The sequence below is a fragment of the Strigops habroptila genome, chromosome 10 (assembly GCF_004027225.2).
Source record: "Strigops habroptila isolate Jane chromosome 10, bStrHab1.2.pri, whole genome shotgun sequence".
NCBI lineage: Eukaryota > Metazoa > Chordata > Aves > Psittaciformes > Psittacidae > Strigops > Strigops habroptila.
This window is the reverse complement of record NC_046359.1, coordinates 8440457-8459006: the sequence shown is the minus strand read 5'-3', so window position 1 is coordinate 8459006 and position 18550 is coordinate 8440457. Positions and strand designations below refer to the sequence as shown.

At 43.1% G+C, this 18550-nt stretch overlaps 1 protein-coding gene across 4 annotated transcripts in view; it reads left to right on the top strand.

Moving 5' to 3' along the window:
* Nucleotides 1–1242: 1242 nt before the first annotated feature.
* The window catches only part of AGPAT4 (1-acylglycerol-3-phosphate O-acyltransferase 4), an 84090-nt gene continuing 66782 nt past the window's right edge, over nucleotides 1243–18550 (top strand). The window contains exons 1-2 of one of the 4 annotated variants that reach the window (XM_030499224.1): nucleotides 1243–1390; nucleotides 15902–16132. In XM_030499224.1, the coding sequence (XP_030355084.1) occupies nucleotides 15955–16132 (178 nt within the window). In that variant the 5' untranslated portion in view covers nucleotides 1243–1390; nucleotides 15902–15954. Of the gene's footprint in view, nucleotides 1391–2021; nucleotides 2111–3152; nucleotides 3172–14573; nucleotides 14737–15901; nucleotides 16133–18550 lie in introns of those variants that run through there. The other 3 variants (XM_030499225.1, XM_030499222.1, XM_030499226.1) reach the window with 3 other exon arrangements.

The window sequence follows — 18550 nt, the reverse complement described above, 5'->3', positions numbered from 1 at the left end:
TGTTGTAGATGTATGATGGCATCTATGATGTATGCCATCTATCTCCAGCTGTGGCCTGACTGCATTCCCTTAGTACAAACTCTGCACCTGATTCACTGTTCATCTTGCCTAGGACTGTAAACGGACCCCGCACTCTGCTGTGACTGCTCTGTTCAGGTGTTGCGGGGCATTGCTCTGGCTGTTAAGGATACTGCCAGCCCAGTGGTTACTCTCAGCTCTAGGCTTGTCTTCCCTTGGGCAGTCAGCAGCCTTGCTCCTGCTGCTCACCAAGAAAAGTTGTAGCTTTTTGCTCTTCCCAAATGTGGTATTTTAGTCAAGACACTTCTTTCTTGCTCCCTAGAGAATGTTGTCCAGTGACTAGTCTGGGAAGTCTTGTTTATGCCCTCTTTCTGCCCCTCTTTAATGCATAGTACAACTCCCATAATTCACTGTTTGCTTCAAGTGCTTTTAAAAAACAAAACCAATTTACACTGAGGGTAAACACAATGCGATGTGGCTGTTACAGACCAGGACTATAGGACTCTGCTCTGGCCATCTCATCCAGGACTCCCCTAGTTGCTCCTCAGCTTCAAGCCCTGGAGCAACCCCACACCCTGCAGAGGTGACGGTGCTGTTCTAGTCGTATGTCATCCCAAGCATTACCACCTTCCAGTGCTTTGGGTGTTTAACAGACTCAGTTCTTGCTATTCTCTATTCAGGGAAGCTGCTTTTCACTCCACAGTCAGAGCTCCACAGCAAATGTTTGCATTTGCAGAGAGGGAATATTGTGTGTCAGGGTACTCGGTGCTTGGATTACTGCCATGTGCATTCGTTTTTCTCCACAGCGCTCTGGCCATCGGCTTGGTATTGTTCCCCAGTTGCTACTGGACGTGGCAGACACAGGTGCCCTTCACGCCGCGACAGCCTGCCCTACTGAGGTGCCCCCATGCGGCCACGGCCCAGCCAGCCCCCTCCGCCTTTAGCCCCGTAAAAGGGATAACGAGTCGTCAGCCCAGACGCCGGCGGCCCTTTGAGGACGGGGGCAGCCGCTTCCCCCCTCAGAGCCGCCCTTCCGCACCGACCGCCGTTCCCGCGCTCCCCAGCGGCGGAGCCCTCCCGCTTCGCTTCGCTCTCCGTCGGGCGGCGCCCCGCAGGGCAGGAGAAGGCGGTGCGGTGTAGCGGTCGCCCCTTCCCGCCGCCCCGGGAGGAAGTGACATGGCGGCGCCGGTGGGGAGGGAAGGCGAGGGGCGCCCTTTTCTTCCTGGAGCCGCCCGGCGGGTGGAGCCTGGCGGCCCCGCCCGAGCCGGCCGCCTCCCGGCGCGTGCAAACTAGTGGCAGTTGGTGCGGCTCGGCTGCCGCCCTGCTCCCGGCGCCTCAGCGCGGCGCGTATGCCAAGGTCCCGCGGCGCCAGGTACGTGCTCTTCCCCTGGCGGCCAGCGAGCTCCTCAGGTGTGGGGCCGCCCTTCTCCAGCCGCCCTGGTGCCCCATTCGGAAAAAGCATCCCCGAAGCATTCCCGCCCCAGCCCCCTTCCTAAAACAACCACCTCCCGGCGCGCTGGAGTGGCGAGCCGAGGGGCCGGCAGCCGGCGGCGGGGTGTGCGAGCAAGGCGAGGCGGGGCGCGGCGGGGCGGGAGGCGGGCTGCGGACAGAAGTTCCCTGATTTATTCGCCGCTGGGCCGGGTCCCCCTAGCCGCCGCCGCTGCTGCCGCTGCCGCCCGGCCCCGTCGCGCCGTTTCTCCTGCCGCCGCCGAGAATTTTCCTGCCGTCCGCGGGCCCCCTTTGTGTGGCGAGCGCGGCCCGCGCCGGTGTTTCCGTGGAAACGGTGGAGCTGCGGCGGCGGCGGCCTTGCCCCGGTGGGGCCCCCTCCGCCGGCCGGCCTGGGCCGGGCGGTCGCGGCGGCCCCTTCCACTTTCCTTTCAGTCTTGCCCCGGCGGGGCTGGCGGTGGCGGGGGGAGGGAGCGGGCAGGGCGGTTGCCGTGGAAACGGTCCGGTGCGGTCGCCTGTTCGCTGGCTCTTGCTCCCCGAAGGCGCTTGTCCGTGGCGGGAGGGGTTCGTGTGGACGGGCGTGCAGTGCACAGTCACAGGTCGCGGTGGCTGTATTTAACGTGGTACCGAGAGTTCTGCCTGTGAGGTGAGGTAGCGTGAGCGGTGGTTGGGCGGAGGAGAGGGGAGCCTGCCTCCCTGGTGATGTGCTCACGTGTTGTAGGAGCCTTTCATCTCCCTGTGTTTCTTCATAAAGATGTTTAAGCCGAATTAGGTAGCGGCCACAAACTGACTTAAGGTGTGCCGACCGATACCATGTGGTGCAGGGAGAACTCGGGGGGGGGGGGGTATTGTTTAAATAAGAAGTAATCCTTTGTAGCATTTATTTCAACAAGTGAGCGCTTGTATGGCTGAAAAGAAGCAACCAAGAAAAGCATCTGTTTGAACAATGTCGTATGGAGACTTCTCATCTGTATCTTTGTTATGCATTTCTAAGAGTTGTAAGTGTTTCTGGACCATGTGCAGACACCTAAGAATGATGTACCTAATGCAGGTGCTTGTGTTGGAGAGCAACCTTGCTGCTATGTCAAAACTGAAAATACAAGAGGTGGAAGGATGCAAGCAACATTCTTAAATTAAAAAAAGTAAAAAAAAAAAATCCCCCAAGCATTTTGTTAAAACCAGTGATGTGTCCAGCCCAGGAAGTTGTACCAGGCGATTGTAGCCGCAGTTCGTACTGATAATCACCTCACTCTAAGTTGCAAAAGAATTAAAAGCTGGTGAAGTAGAGACACTATTGCAGCCATCTTCTCTAACTTCTGATGTGAACGGTAGGATTACTGTAGACATACCGGGGTCTGCTTATAGTATACAAGGACTAGCTCTGTGTAAAGACTGGCTGCATGGATCACTAAAACAGTTGATGTGCTGTAAATGTTTCCTCTCATTTACTGAAAAACAGCTGTCTCAAGCTGTACCTGATCTAATGCCGTGTTTTTTCAAATATAGTGGTTTAAAATACATTTTGATCCATTTTAGGAATTTGTGTAAATATTATGCATAGCGTTGCTCTTTCCTATTGATGTTTTGCATAACAATGCCTGAATAAACTTTGTCTAAAAATGAAGCTTCGGCTGCGTTTTCTGGAAGACAAGAGGGCCAGGATTCATGTGGAAGAATGTATCAGAATGCCTGCAATGAACAGAGGAGGTATTGTAAGCTGCTGATGGATAAAGGTTGCTCTTGAGCAAAGTTTGGTTGTGTTGTTGGCAAGCACTTTAACAGATTTTTAGTGTTATATTTCAGAAGTGGAGAAACTACAGAGTGAGGTTAGTGCTTGCACAGAGTCACAGAACAGAGAACACTGTGTCCAGAGCATGGTGCTGAACTGTGTTGAAACCCGGGAGGTATCAGTTTGGTGGGGAGGTTGTTTTCTTTTAGCAAGTCTTGTTCTGTACAGCCAAAATCCAGGGGCACCGAAGCAGTGTTCGTCTACTCTTTGGAGTGAGGCATGCTTTTCTGGAATAACGGTTGTACATCATTTACAGTTTAGTGCACTTACTGTTCCATAACAGAGAAGACCTGTGTAGGAGAAGGGTTTATTTACAGGAGCTGGCTGAGAATTCTATGCCTGTGCTCTGCCCTGCTGAAAAGAGGTGGCTTGCTGTTTTCAGTTGTATACCCTGATTTTATTGTTGCAAGGTGAAGACTAGGAGTAACACCCCTTGAAATCTCTTCAGTGCAGGAAGACACTGTCACAGCTGTGCTGAGGTTACCAAGATTATATACTTGTATCACAAATGTGCACTTGTGGACCTTAGAACTTCTATTAGTAATTTGGGCTTAAATTTAAAAAAGTCAAATATCCATTGCATGATGTAGAAGAACACTTCCCTAACTAATTGTGTCACTGCTACTGCTCTTGGTATGCCCAGAGAAAGGAGCAGATGAACGAGAGGGCAACAATGCATTGTAGTGCAGTGTGCATATGCTTTAGTCAGTGAAAGCTTTTGCAGCTGTGGGCCTTCTTTGTTACGGAAGATGTTATGTATGTGAGTCAAGGCAACTCTCCCCTCAGGTGTGTTTGATTTTAGCTGTACTGAATGCAGTGGGCTTTTTTTGTGAACAAACTAGAAATGTGACTGAGAGCAGTACCTTGTACACTTTGTTGTGTTTTGGCACTGGTATGTGGCAGCCCAGTATGTGTTTTTCCCCAAGTGCTTAGTCCGCAGTCTGGCTTTGCCCAGTGACTCAGTTTCAGGTGTTTGGGAAACAGATTGGTTTGCCCACCAATCTGTTGTTTGGTGGTTTTAAACTCATTCACATCTGGCTGTGTTGTTAGTACCCTGAGCACCTCTGACTGATGCTTGTTCTGTGCTGCTCAGAAGCTGCTGACTCATTTAATTTTCATACTTTTCCCCTGTCCTCCTCCAGAGCCTTGGACTAGAGACATGGTAGGGTCGAGGGGGAAGAGGAAATGCAAATGAATGAGAATAACTGTATGGTGTGGCAAGGGTGAGGATGCTGGAAAAAACCTTGTTTGGTAATGTGAGAAGAAGGTGATGGCTGAAATGGATTTCCTGAAAAGGTGCATAATAAACTGTATGTTAGGATCTGGGCAGAGCAGTCTAACAACTGTAGTGAGCCCACAATTGGGAGATGCTGGGTTATGGTCCTGTTAGTGGTAAGCTCTTCATTTTGAACTTAAAGCCTTTTTATTCCTATGCCTCTGTTGGCACTTTTAGCCCTTCTGTCTGTCTTGTTATATTCTTGCCATGAAGAGCTTAACACTGAAGTCGTTTGCTGCTGCTTGCAGAAGAGCTGACCTGGCTTGAGGTTTCGGCTGTAGCATAAATAACAGGAAGAGAGAAAGACAACCAGTTCTAGGCTGGAAAGTCGGAGGTAGAGGTCACTTGGCAGAAGTTTAGGAGCTGCGGGCAGGGACAAGCACACTGATTTCACGTGTATCTGTGACTGTTAATGTCTGAAAAATTTCTGACGTGCACCAGATTTCTTTTTAATCTGACCAGCAAAAGTTAAATTTCAATCATATTTTCCCAGCAGGATCCAGGTGAATGTAAAGGTTTGCCTGTGCAATTCAGTTAGCAGATTATGCAATTTTTTTTACCTATCAGGAAAAGGTGAAGACCTGACTTAAACCCTGCTGTTAAAGATGGGGAAAGAACATACTTGGGGGAAGTCTGTATGTAGAAATGGCACATGACTTTTAATCCATTTCAAGTGTCAACTACTGTATGAAAGTTAAACTGTGTCCTGTTTTTCCCTCAGTCTTCACGTTATCCCTCTCTTTACACATCACATTTTGCCTCTTCTTAACCATGTTTTTCAGCACTTTGGAATATACCATTACTACAGATGTTGCTTTGCACTTCTGGAAGGTCTGGAAGCATTCTGCCTGCAGCAGGCTACACCTGCACTTGAATCATGTATGAGGTTTCCCTCCTTTAAATCACAAAGGCTTTAGTTTATCTTATGGTTCTGAGGGTATGTTTAAGCAGTGCTGAAAATTGCACAGACATTTACATTTTTTGTTTTTATATTGAGCCTTCAGTGTGTCAGTGACTGGTTTTCACACGCCTATGCCTGTACCTCTGAGAGCGTGCATAAATACTGCATTTCACCTAAGATGGAGGCAGAGAAAAGATTTATTCTGAATTTAAGCCTTGCAGAACTGTCTCAAATTTATTTAAGGTTAGCAGGACAAATGCTCAAAGGAAGACTTTTAAAAGGATTTAGGCACCTGAAATTGTGCAGAGACGTAAAAAATCCAGGTAGGTGTTGATGTAGCTGACGCTTAATTTAGTGCAAAATTTATAAATATGTTACTGGATTCTTACCAGCGTGTTTAGGAACTATAACATCTGCACGCTTGCCATCCAGTAAGGTGAATGCTGTTGGATCAAGCACTATCTCTGAATGATTTTGCTGGAAGTTTAAGGTGGTTTCGACTAGCCCTGGCTTTGGGTGCTGAGAATACAAGTTCATTAATTAGTTGTATTTCATTTGACTGGTTTTGAGGGATGATGTTTTCCGAACAACAAGGACTGTTGAAGCTTGTCGAGAGATTTCTTTTGGCTTCAACAGGATTTGAATCGGGTCCAAAATGAAACATCCCTTTATTATTGGAGTTGGTAAATCCGGGGATTGTGATGAAGGCTTTTATTCTCTGAAGTTCTCAAATTAAATCAGGCTGTTAGGGGACTGATGATCAGGAAGATGAGGAGGTTGAAAGTATTTTGAGTTTATGGTGCAGCAAAATAATTCTGAACACCTGTGTCTTAGAGACAAAGGTGAGTGAAAACTGGTGTAGAATGGGATCACTGAAATGTGGTAAGGCAGCCACCATGTTTATTTGGATTTTTACCTGGCATCTGGATGTCTGATTGTTTAGTGTGTAGGTGCAGCTGAGCCTTCCCCTGAAGCCGGCATTTATTTTTTGGAACCATATCAACCACATCTCAGCTGTAAGGCGTCTGTTTTCCTAAGTATTGGGTGTTACCTCTTTAAGGCAGGAGTTGGTTTTTTTTGAATAATAAATCTAGAAGCTTCCCTGCCATGTTCATTCTTCAGTTAAACTATTTTCTACAGAAAGAAGCATTAGAAAACTCTTAATTAGTATTCTGCTTATCCCTGTCTTGGTGTGGCTACATCTTGTTCATACTCTTAAGTGTCATATGATAGCATACAGCCAAATTAAGTTAATACTTGGAGGTTAAAAAAAAATCTTGCAAGTGTTTTTCTGTTTAACATTTCTTCAGTATTCAGAGAGCATGCTAATGAATGTTATTTCATATAAGTTAAAAATATGCAAATGGATTAGCTGAAGGAGGCAGTCTACTGTCATAGAAGATCAAAAAAACTAATAGCTCGCTTGGAGTTGTAATCAGGTGGATGGCACTTTTTGTTTCCAGCACTATCAACAACGTCTTGTGATTTGTACTGGAAGCTTTTGTTCTATCCCCTCTCAGACAGGTCAGCGCTGTTCCCTCATATCCCTATGATTCAGAAGCATGGAGGATGTGGTCTGTCCCATGTACCCGCTGTGTCTGTGTCAGCATTGTCACTGGGGCTCAGATCCACCAAGTGGGAGAACGTGGTTGTCTCCAACAGGCCATACAGCTGCTCAGTGAGAGACACTATGTTAAAAGTATTTATACTGTTTTTTGGGGGGACAGTAGAAAATTTGTTACCAGTTTAGGGGCTGGTGGTGAAATCCCACTTGTAAACCAGTAGTACCGCCACCATGGTGGTTTTTTCATCTCATTGATTTATGCCTGATCTCTGCCACTTTTCAGATTTTAAGATTTTTGCTGCCACAAATTCTGTGTTATTCATTAGTTGCATTTTCTGGCTGAAGTAAACAAAACAACAAAACCACACAAATTAGGAATTAGACTTTTGGGAAAAAGCTGAAAGAGGCTGTCCAAAATTACTAAAATGTAAATCACAGTTCCAGAAAATATATATTTTATGGGAGGATACAGAGGAAAGAAAATTACCTTTTTCCCAGTGCTGATGATTATTGAAGCATCTAGCAATGCCTTTAATTCCTTCTTTGGTAGGAGCAATGAGAGATGTATGTTTGTGTGCACATGCACAAAATACTGTCAGCTTGATACTAAAGTTGCAGCTTCTGGTTTATAGTACAGAGCCATTCAAGTTGATGAATACTTGCTTTTCATTTCTTGAGGAATGGAAAAGTGAAGGGAAAATAGAGTTTGTTGGTTCAAACCAGATGTGCTGTTCTATCTCCTGCATTTATACCTGTTGCATTATCTGCTGCCACTGAAGGTCCTTGTGGGATGCATCCATTCCCTCTCTGCTCTCTATACTGGCCTGTCAGAAGCTGTTGCAATGGAAACTTGAACACGGGAAAGAAGAGAAATAAAGGAGGATGAAAAGTGCTGGTCTGTGTTGAAAGCTGGAGCCTGGGTAACTGGCAGGGTACTGTTCTGGAGTTGGGTGTGCCACGAATTTGCCATGTGAGTGTCACAAGCTCTTGAAGAGTGTTGTTCTGAGTTCTCCATGGGGAAGATGGGGACAGCAAGACAGATCTTATTAGGCTGACTTCACTAGCCTCTTCTAAATGGCTGTAGCTTTCCATATGAGAGTGATGGATAAATCCAGGAAAGAATTGACAAAAATCTACACCATTTTCTAATCCTATCCATAATGAGTTTGATCTGCTGAGTGGATGTGAAACTTCTCTGCCTGGATACAGCTGCTTACATGTGTTAGTGGTGCGGAAAGCTGTCTATTGCAGAACTGGAGTTAAAAGGTGATACTTCTGTAGTCTAACTTTGTAACTAACTCATTGTGGGTAAGAATAGGAGGATTAAATATTTAAAGCTTTGAACTAAACATGTCATCCATGTTTCCTTGTTGCCTCACACATAAAGCTGGTTTGGATGCGGGGAAAGTGTTTTGTCTGTTGAGAGTATAGGCAGTTCCTGTACCTTGTGCTGACCTTTGTGTTGCTGTGAATGTAGTCAACAGTTTTTTAGAACAAGATGAGAGTGGTGAGTGTTTGGCAAGCATAAAGCATGGGTCTTCATAGGAGACACCTCCTACCCCCAAAGCTTCTTTCTTATCAAGAGAATGTTTGAACTCCCAGCACAATTAAAAGAAAAAAAAAAAAAGACGCAACCCTGGTTTTATACCAGCTCTTTAATAATCCTTTGTCTGCCTTCCTCCCTTCCCCTATTTCTTTGGGGTCTTCTAAAAGAAATGTTTTAATAATAACCACTGGAGAACTCAGTACCTACTCCTGTTTGGATCTGTTCCTGAAATGCCCAGTGCAGAGGCGATCAGCCAGAGTGCTGCATGCCTTTGATGCTCGGTAAATACCATGGTGCAGGTGGCAGCATCCTGCTTTACTGCCCCTGCTGCCTCTGTAGTTTTTAATATGTTAATTTCCTGTGCACAGGAGTGATGTGTGGATCTCGCCATTGAGAGATTTCTCACAGGCCATGCATTGATGACCAATGGCTTAACTAGGCAGACTCTGATCCCTGTTCCTCAAATGTACAGTTGCCTTAAATAGTCCATGACTGTTCTGTACACAATTTCATGTACCATAAACACAAAAGCATCCGTACTTGTGAACATACACACTTATATTTGAGAAGGTTTGTTTATTGGAGACATGCAGGTTCTGTTATTTGGTAAGCCACCTGTACTTTTGCAGCAAGCCAGATAATCCACTGAAGTGATTTTGTAGAAACATTTTTGGGGGTTTGTTTTTTATAGAGGAGGATGCTAGATGACAGTAATGTGTGGGCCTTATTAGCTTTGACTAAGCACTTAATGTTGCTTATGAGAGCAAATATTAAATTGGCTATGAGCATGATACAGTTGCTTGTCCTAGACTCATTGCTGTTGTTTACTCTGGTTATTTTTGAGGAACCATCCAGGTTGCTTATCTTTGTGTGACAGCGTAGCCCACATCCTGCTTAGATTCTCAGTATACTTTCTGGTAAATTTTTGTTTGCTGTTTAGTCCTGCTCACTTGCAGAGTCCCTAAGTTTCACTTGTGTTGGTTATGTTGCCCTTGTTGGCAGCACAAGTAACTTACTTAGATTAATGAACCCACATAAAGTAAATGAGGAAACGGAGGGGCTACGTGGTCCCCAGGACTGAACACTGGGGATGATCTCTGATAGGCTCCTCCAGGTTTTAAGTATCTTCATGCAGCTCTTTTTATTTTTCCCAAGCAAATTGCAGATAATCGTGCTTTGGAAAAATACATATATATATATATGTATGAATGTATTAAAATACAGAAACTTGGGTGGGAAACACTTGAAGTGCAATGCTTGGCATGCTGGGAAGAAGCAACTTGCCTTCCACTGCTGTTTTTGTGAACTTGATGTTCTGCACCGGAGGTTAACTGCTGTACTTTACCCTGACATAGTTTTTGAGGATCTTTCTAGGAGCTTGGAACAGAAGTGCTTAACTTCAAGGGGTTTGCCCTGTTCAAATAAATGCCTCCCTCAGCATCAAGCCTGCACTGCCTAAACACTGTGCTTCCAAGGAGTTCTGTATTGCCTTGTGTTTAAGCCCAGCTCCCTATGGCTTCCTTGTTCAGCTCCCTCATCCCTGAACATTTCATGCTTCTGGAAGAAGGAGCGAGGCTAAACTGCTTCTTACCAGAACTTGAGCAGCAGCTCCCCATCTTTCCTGCTCCTTTACCAGACGAGCAGAGAGTATGCATACACAGACAGAAAGCTTGTGTCCTGGCAGACATGCAGAGTTTGTGAAGCTGTCTTAGATCACAGCAGGAAGAAAACAGAAAAGGAGAAGGGGAAAACATTATGATATGGTGACCATTTAAAAAACTCCTGTGTTATTTTCATTTCTTCAGGTTATACTCTTATTTTAATTATCTCTGTGCTCAATAGAAAAGAAATTAAAAAACCCCAGTTTTATAGCAAGTCTATAAATTTAAAATCATAAAAGTTGCTGATAGGTGTTATTCGTTCTTTGGCCTTTGAAACAGCCAAACTCTCCTTTGTAGTGGAATGTGTTACAAAATATGCAGTCCAGGAATGCATGACTCCTCAGGAAAACCGAAAACATTCTTAAGTTCCCTTAACTTCGGGGGAGGACTTAAGATATGCTCAAATTCTTCCCTGATTTGGGACTTTTCTGAGGAAGTGTGGTGGGTTGACCCTGGCTGGCTGCCAGGTGCACATCAAACTACTTCCTTGCTCCCCTGCCTCAGCCAGGCAGGGGAAGTAAGTAAGATGAAAAAGCTTGTGGGTTGAGATAAGGACAGGGAGAGATCACTGACTAGTTTCCATCCTGAGCAAAACAGACTCATCTTGGGGAAGATTAACTTAATTTATTGATGATTGATAACAGAGTAGGGTAGTGAAAAAACAGAGACAAAACTAAAACCATTTTTCCCCCAAGCCACTTCTTCCCAGGCTCAACTTGAATCCTGACTCTTCTTGTACCTCCCTGCCTCTGCTGCACTCTGAGTGGTGCAGAGGAATGGGGATTAAGGGTTGCAGTCAGTTTATAACAGTTCCCCTCAGCTGCTCCTTCTCCCTTGTGCTGTCTCCCTGCTCCTGATGGGGTTTCTCCCACAAGGTACGGTTCATCAGAAGCAGACTTCTTCAGCCTGGGTCCCCCACAGACTGCAGTTTCTGCTAGAAAACCTGCTCCGGAGTGTGCTCCCCTCCATGGATTGCAGCTTCTTTCAGGGCACCTGCTGCATATGGTCTCCTTGACAGGGTGCAGGATGTCTGTTCCACCATGCTCCTCCATGGGTTGCAGTGGGACAACCTGCTTCACCACAGTCTTCATCACAGGCTGCAGGAGAGTATCTGCTCGGGCACCTGGAACATTTCCTCCCCCTCCTTCTTCACTGACCTTGGTGTCTGCAGGGCTGTTTCTCACCTTTTTCTCACTGCTCACAGCTGCTGTGCAGAATTTTTTACCCTTAAATATGTTTTCACAAAGGTACCACCAGTGTTGCTGATGGGTTCAGCTTTGGCCAGTGGCTAGTCCTTTCTGGAGCTGGCTGGAATTGGCTCTGTCTGACACTGCTGGTGTCTTCTCACAAGACCAGTCCCTGCCTCCCCCCTCATCTGCTCCCCCCCCCAAAAAAAACCCCACAACCAAACCCAAACAAACAAACCAACAACCTTGCCATGTAAATCAAACACAGGAGATAATGCTCTAGTGTTTCTTGGGGAATGTGAGAAGTGATTCAACCCCTAACTAAGCATGAGGCAAATAGAGAATAATTCTTCCCTCAGACCTGGGGTTTCTTTTGTATGGCATGTACAGATACATTGTCTTTGAAAATGAATACATACACGAACACAACCTCACTTTTGCTAATATTTGGTGCTCAGTGACAGAAAGAGCTTCCTGTGACATGCCTTACATACATGTTTCCTATACAGAAAAGTTGTTAAAATGGAGTCCGATATGAAATACAGTGCTGCTATCTGTGCTGTTCTGATGGCAACTGAAATTCACTTAAAGAAATTCACTGCTGAAAATGCTGTAATCTGACCTGAGCATATTTTCATAGTTGTAGTCTCTGTAACACATCCATCCAAGAATCTGGTTTAGATGAGAAAATGAAAGAATGGGCATCATCATTGTATGCTTGGTTGTTCTTAACTTGCAGCAAAGCATTTAAGGACTATATCAAATTGTTGACATAAGAGAGAACCTTTGCATAGGCTTGAAACATACCATCCTGAAAAAAAATGATTATAGTGCTGTTTTGCCTCTATTTGTAAGTATGGACAATACTAGCTTAGTCTAGATGCTGCCAGGTAGGTACCATGTTCAAGGCCAGGTTGGACAGGGCCTCGAGCAACGTGGTCTAGTGGAAGGTGTCCCTTCCCCTCTGGCAGCGGGGTTTGAACTAGATGATCGTAAGATCCTTTCCAACTCTAAGCATTCTGTGATTCTGTATTGCTTTCCACACTTGGAGGACTCATTTACTGCATAAACTTTGGACAAGGTGGGTGACAGCTCTTTGCTTCATTTTGCTTTTTATAGAAGTGCAAACAGTTGTGTTCTTTACAAGATCACTAGTTGTAGTCTTGAAACTCTTACAGACTTTGAAGTACAAAATAGCATTTTTAATTGGCAGCAGCTTCTCCTGAAGAGAGGTGTTCATCTTGCATATCACTTCTGTGTCCTCCTAGTCAGTTATTCTAAGCAGAAGGAAATGCTAAGAGTGGTTGAAGTAGAAAGCACAATGGATCTTGCTGAAGAATGAAACTTGGAGCAAAAGAAAGATAGAATGAATAGTTGTGGAGTTAGCTTTTAAACCTGATCGGTCCTGTGATCTCTTAGTCGCATGAATAGAGGCTTGTTGACTTGCTCCCTAGACAGACATTTGAGGTTTGAGTATTTTGTTTTATATCCAAAGGAAAACTGTTATTAAAGAATGACCCTATCTGTTTTTGATGCTCTGGCTGGCCATTTTCTCCTAATTCATTTTAAGGGGTGTTTGATAGAAGAGAGCTTCTTGGCAGCTCGCCGATCTTAATAGCTTCTGAGAAAATGCATTGATTGGCCCTTTTGTTTTCAAAAGATTGCTGTAATTTTCAGTCATTATCTATAAGGAAATCAGTGTAATTTATTAAACCAGCATCATGGATTAAGAATTAAAGACCTGCTTCTTTCATCATTTAAACTGGTGTTACGTTGATGTTACCCGTGAGGAACTTCAGTAAGACAAAGAGCAAGTGGAAGAAGCTCCTAAGAATTCTTAAAAAGCAAGTTTCTACACCTCTTTAATAATCTCAGAATGGATTCTTGAAAATAAACTACTTTTTTCTGTTGCTTGTACCAAGGACAAACTGCACTTTTTGGAGTTTGGGTAATGAAAACAGTCCAAAAAGTATCATAATAAAAAAATCTTACAAGAATGAGCTTATGCTTATGCCTGAGAAACAGAACACTTAGCTAGCACTCCGTATACAATGTTTGCAAATTTTGCAGGGAAAACAGCTTGCATTTAATCAGAAGAGAAAATTAATCTCTTTAGTCTCCCTGTTTTTTACAGAAGCAAAATATAAGCAGTGGCTCTAATTTCTTGTTCCTTTCACAAGCAAGTTAGGTTAGATGCATTTCAGTGGTATGGCTTAGGTACATTTAGTTTGCCTTTAAAACGTGTCCTAGAAGCTTTGCAGAATTGAGATTTGATGATTGAGGTGAGAAGGGAAAAAATTACTTCCAGACATTCCATTGTGGCTTCATAAAATTGCAAGACAGTAATTACGTTTTATCAGGGTCATCTCATCTTTGTTTATTTTAATTCTGTGAAGTTTTGTTTTAAAGACTCAGTATGGAGTAAATGATTCACTCAAGCATAACATTTTAATGCAGTTTAATGCAGGAATAAGTGGAATAATGTTCTGGTGAATTGGTGAACTCTTCCTTATCACAAAGTCTGTTGATCAGCTACTTATTACAGTAGATTTCTGTTGATTATATCAAATAGTGACTTTCCAGGTCTCCACTGTAAGTTGACAATGCTTTAATCCTACAATAAGGACAATAGGATAAACCCAGTCATCAAGGGGTTTGGGTGCACTGCACAGTCTTTTAAACCATTCAGTATTAAGTAACAAGTAATGTAAGCCTGCTACTTGTGAAGTATGGTAGTCTGAATTAGGGAAGTGAAATCTTGTATCTTTCACTGTAAATTTATTCTAAACTTGGGTTTACTCTTTTTTTTTTTTTTTTTTACTCTTTTTTGTTTGGTTGGTTTGCTTTTGTTTGGCTCTGTCTTCAGAGCATGCGGTGGAGGGGCTGGGACATGAATCACTGCAATGGTTCCTACTAGACAAGATTTCTCAGTTCTACTTAGCCTTCAACAAAAACAAAGCCTTTGGTCAAAGCCCATGCTAATAAGTTGTCTGCCACCCTCAGAAACGTATCTTTAATAGAATAAAGGTTGGTTAAAGCTGGAAAAGCTTTTTGCAAGTGTCATGACAGCAGTTATTACAACGAACAGAGGCCTGTTCTACGATTCTGAGCTACAGATGATGTATCCTTTGGTACTGAATAGTACTGCAAAATTTAAAGGAGACAAAGTCTGTGATACACAAAGGGCACATTTTGCCTGCTAATAATAGACTTGGGCTGCCATAAACTCTTTATACAACAATACATATTATCTTTCTTAAAATTTTTTTCATCTTCCTTGTGGTTGAAAACCTGGCTAAATAACTTCCTAGCACTTTGCAGCAATTCTTGTGCACACTCTTCGCTGTGGTAAGCATAGTCAGCAAGGGCAGTAAAACAAATGTTTCAGGATACTGATCTAGGCTCAATGCCTCACGTAATGGGGTCTCATATCAACTAAAAGGATCAGCATAAAGATTTTTTTCATCAGTTAACTCCCCGAGATGCTGACAGCTGCCGTTTTGTTATTGCCTATGACTGGCACATTCAGAAATAGTGTCTCAGGGCTTCCTCCCTGGGCAAACTCTCCTATGCCTTGGAGGGAGAGACAGTGGAGGAGTGGAGCAGGATGGCAGCACCTACTGCTTGACTGTATTCAAAGTAGTGGCGTGTTGTTTGATGATAAACTAAGTCTTCGCATTTTTTCTGCTAACAAATGGGACTGGCGGCGATGGTAGTGATGGTGGGGGAGGTCAATACAGTGTTTGGTAGGTCAGTATATTTGGCAGAGAACGCTTCCTCTGAATGCTCAGCTGCTAAGGTTGGACCGGTCCTTTCCAAAATTATACAAACGTTTCTTCAGCAACCTAAGAGTTCATTTTTTTTCTGGAAACACTCTGGGTCATGGGTTAGTACTGTTATTGATGTTTCCTTTCTGGGCTTATGTAGTATAACTGGCAGAATTACAGTGTCAAGAAATAATTGAACAAATCATGTGCATTGCGCATAGCCAAGCTTTTATTTTCTTGCCAAAATCAACTGATATTTGAATGTGACAAGGCAACAAGACAGCAAAGCTAGAATTAAGGGGCTTTAGCTACTTTCTGGAGAGCATGCTGGCATAGCCTGTAGAGGAAGGCACAACTTCTAAGAAAACTCTAAAGATTGTGTTTACTTTGGAGCTGCTCTTGAAGATAGCAGAGGCCACAGTATATGTCTTATGATGTACAGACAATTCATATCCAAATCTAAGAGGATTATTTTTCTTTTATCAATAAGGAGCTGATAGAGGAGTATTGTGGTCCATGGAATAGTCATATGCTCATGGGTTTTGCAGAATGTGAAATTTTATTTCCAAAATTGATTCAGAAATATGGTATTCTCTTTCCATGATTAGTTTTGCAAATATTGTCATCAGGTGTTTTTCCACAATAGAATTTAACTTTCATGTTAGTGTATTTAAGTGTAAAATGGGGAACTCTGTATTAAATAAATCAATGCACACTGTAACCACTGATACTATTTGGTTTTGCAGGTCGTCTTCTGGATTTTGGGTCTGAAGGTACCCTCTTGCTTTCTCAGCAAATCATGGACATCGTTGGCTTTCTGAAGTCTCAATTCATTTGCCACCTTCTGATCTGCTACATATTTATAGTGTCAGGACTGATAATTAACTTCATTCAACTCTTTACACTTATACTTTGGCCAATCAACAAGCAACTGTTCAGGAGGATCAACTGCAGGCTGGCTTACTGCATTTCAAGCCGTAAGATTTCATTTTGTTTTTAAAAGTATTTTCATGTTTTGTCTTGAGAGAACTGGTAGAAAAGTTCTGAAACAGATTTCAAAGTAACCTATGTAAAGGTCATTTCTGCTTCCTCCAGCACTTATTTGTATGAAGAGGTGTATGCTTTGTTGAAATGTCCTGTTCTGCTGAAATGTTTTTCTCTTTTATATTGGATACTTGCTTGACTCAAGCTATTGAAGAAAGACTGCCTCTCATTTGGCTATCCATCATGTTCCATTAAGCCAAATGAGAAATATTGACCAAATAATAGCTGGACTTGCTGAGATGCATTATCTGTAGGCTTACAGTGTTAACAAGTCACTTCCAATAATGCATTTGGTCTTTTTATCATGATTTTGTTTATGGCCTTGGTTTCATTTTTTCATGTGTGAATACTGTTCAGGACTGGGAAATAACAGTAAAAAAAGGAAAAATCTTTGATTCCATGTGCTTCTTTCTTAAGCCAGTTGTTAACTGTTGTTTCTTTGAGTAGACATTTCAGACCTTATGCTGCATCTGTGTGTATTCATTATATGCATATAGTTGTAATGTAGAATACAGCATAGTGTGTAAGCATTGAAGGAAGCAGGGGTTGCAATTATTTTTATTTTTTGGGGGAGATAGGAACGTAAGCTTAGGATATTACTTGTAGAAAAAACAGATCTTTATAACTGCTGGGACATGTGACAATTCACTGATGCTTGACTAAACAAGTAATTCCAGTGGAATGAATGAGACCTGTATCCATTCATTTCTTCTTGGTTAGTAAGAGGTTGGTAGAACCTCCACCCATCAACACTGAATTATCAGAGCATATGTAGTTTTCTCGATGTCACCCACCAGTCTACTTATATATTTGTTTTTAGAGAGCAGTGACTGCAGTTTCAGTACTGATTTATTGCAGTGCAACTTCTGACTTCCACATAATTGCTCTCAACTTAAAGCAGAGAGCATTCTCCACAGAAGCTGTAAAGAAATATGGTGTTTGTGTTCAGTAGCTGGGTGCGTGGTAATAAACGTGTCCACCTCCCAGAGAGATTTCTTTGGATCTTTCTGAAACTCAGAAGTGCTTTCTAAACAGCAGATTGTTGAAAAGTGCCTTTTTGAGGCTCCCTAAAGATTATTCAAGTGTGATGTCACGGTCAATGCCAAGTGAGTTGTGGATGGTTTCATACGGGGGAAATACAGCCCTCCAATGTAGTGTTTAAGAGTTGTGTTGCAGAAATGCCACAGAATGGTTTCTTTCAGATCACTTGTTCCGCTACTAGAAACCTGTAAAGGGAAAGCATTTATTAGTATTCATAACGAACTGCTTGAGGGAGATAACTGCCACAAATTGGAGTCCACTAGGGATTATTTCTCTCTCATCAGTGACTCTGGTGTGCAAATATTCAAAGCGTTTTTTAAAATGTATTTTGACTTTAATTTCAAAGCTGCATCAGCATGTATAGGCCCAAATAAATCAAGGTGCTGTTTTATTATTTCTGTAATAAAGAGAGGATGTTCCTGCTGAAAAATTTCATTGTGTCTGTGTGTATGCGCCAGAAGTAAGGAGCTTGCAAGTACTATTCATTTGTATGTACAAACAGTGGCATGAATAGGGCCAGGTTTTTACCCTCTGCTTGGTAGCATAGTCATGCTTGAAGCCATGGAATGTACAAGATACTGTATACAGGTATGTACAGGTGTATTACTATTATTTTTCATGCAGTGTTTTCTGCCCCGTTCTTCCTTTTGGTTACTTAGGGCAGAGACATGAGCTACTCTGGAGTTTCCAGACTGAATTCTTCAGCTGCCCTCAGTCTAGTCTCACCTAGGGGCTGGTCACTGTTTAAGAGCAAATGCATGCTTGTCCTTGGTTAGGCAGATGGCTTTGTACTCAGGGTTTGCTGATCTAGTCTTCAGTGCTGATGCCACTGGAAAAAGTTGTGAGATTTTTGCTCAGTCGTGCTTAGAACAAACTATATCTAGGTTAAAGACAATTACTGTAGGTTTAAAACAGAGCAAGCTAGCATTTGGTATGAGTCACCCTTATCTGAGTGATATTTGAAAAGGGGAAAATGATTAAAAAAACACATTTGGAAGAACTGAAGAATGCAGTAGACCAATTGATCAAAACGAATGTGTTTTTATAGTAGTATGTGTAAGATAATGCCTTTTTGGCACCATTGGTATGTTGAGTACTAAGTAACTTGGGTCTGTATGGGTCTGCTGAAAGTCATGGAGGCAGCCTCCAGTTTGAGAGAATGAAGCTTAGCCTTGGTGAATGTAAAGAGGCATGTGCTTTGCAATGGTGACAAGCATCATGTTGCTTTGAGTGGCTGGTACAGCCAGAGTCAACCAAAGAGTGAAATGGAGCAGCATGGTTTAATTTAAGAATGATGCCACAGCTGCCTT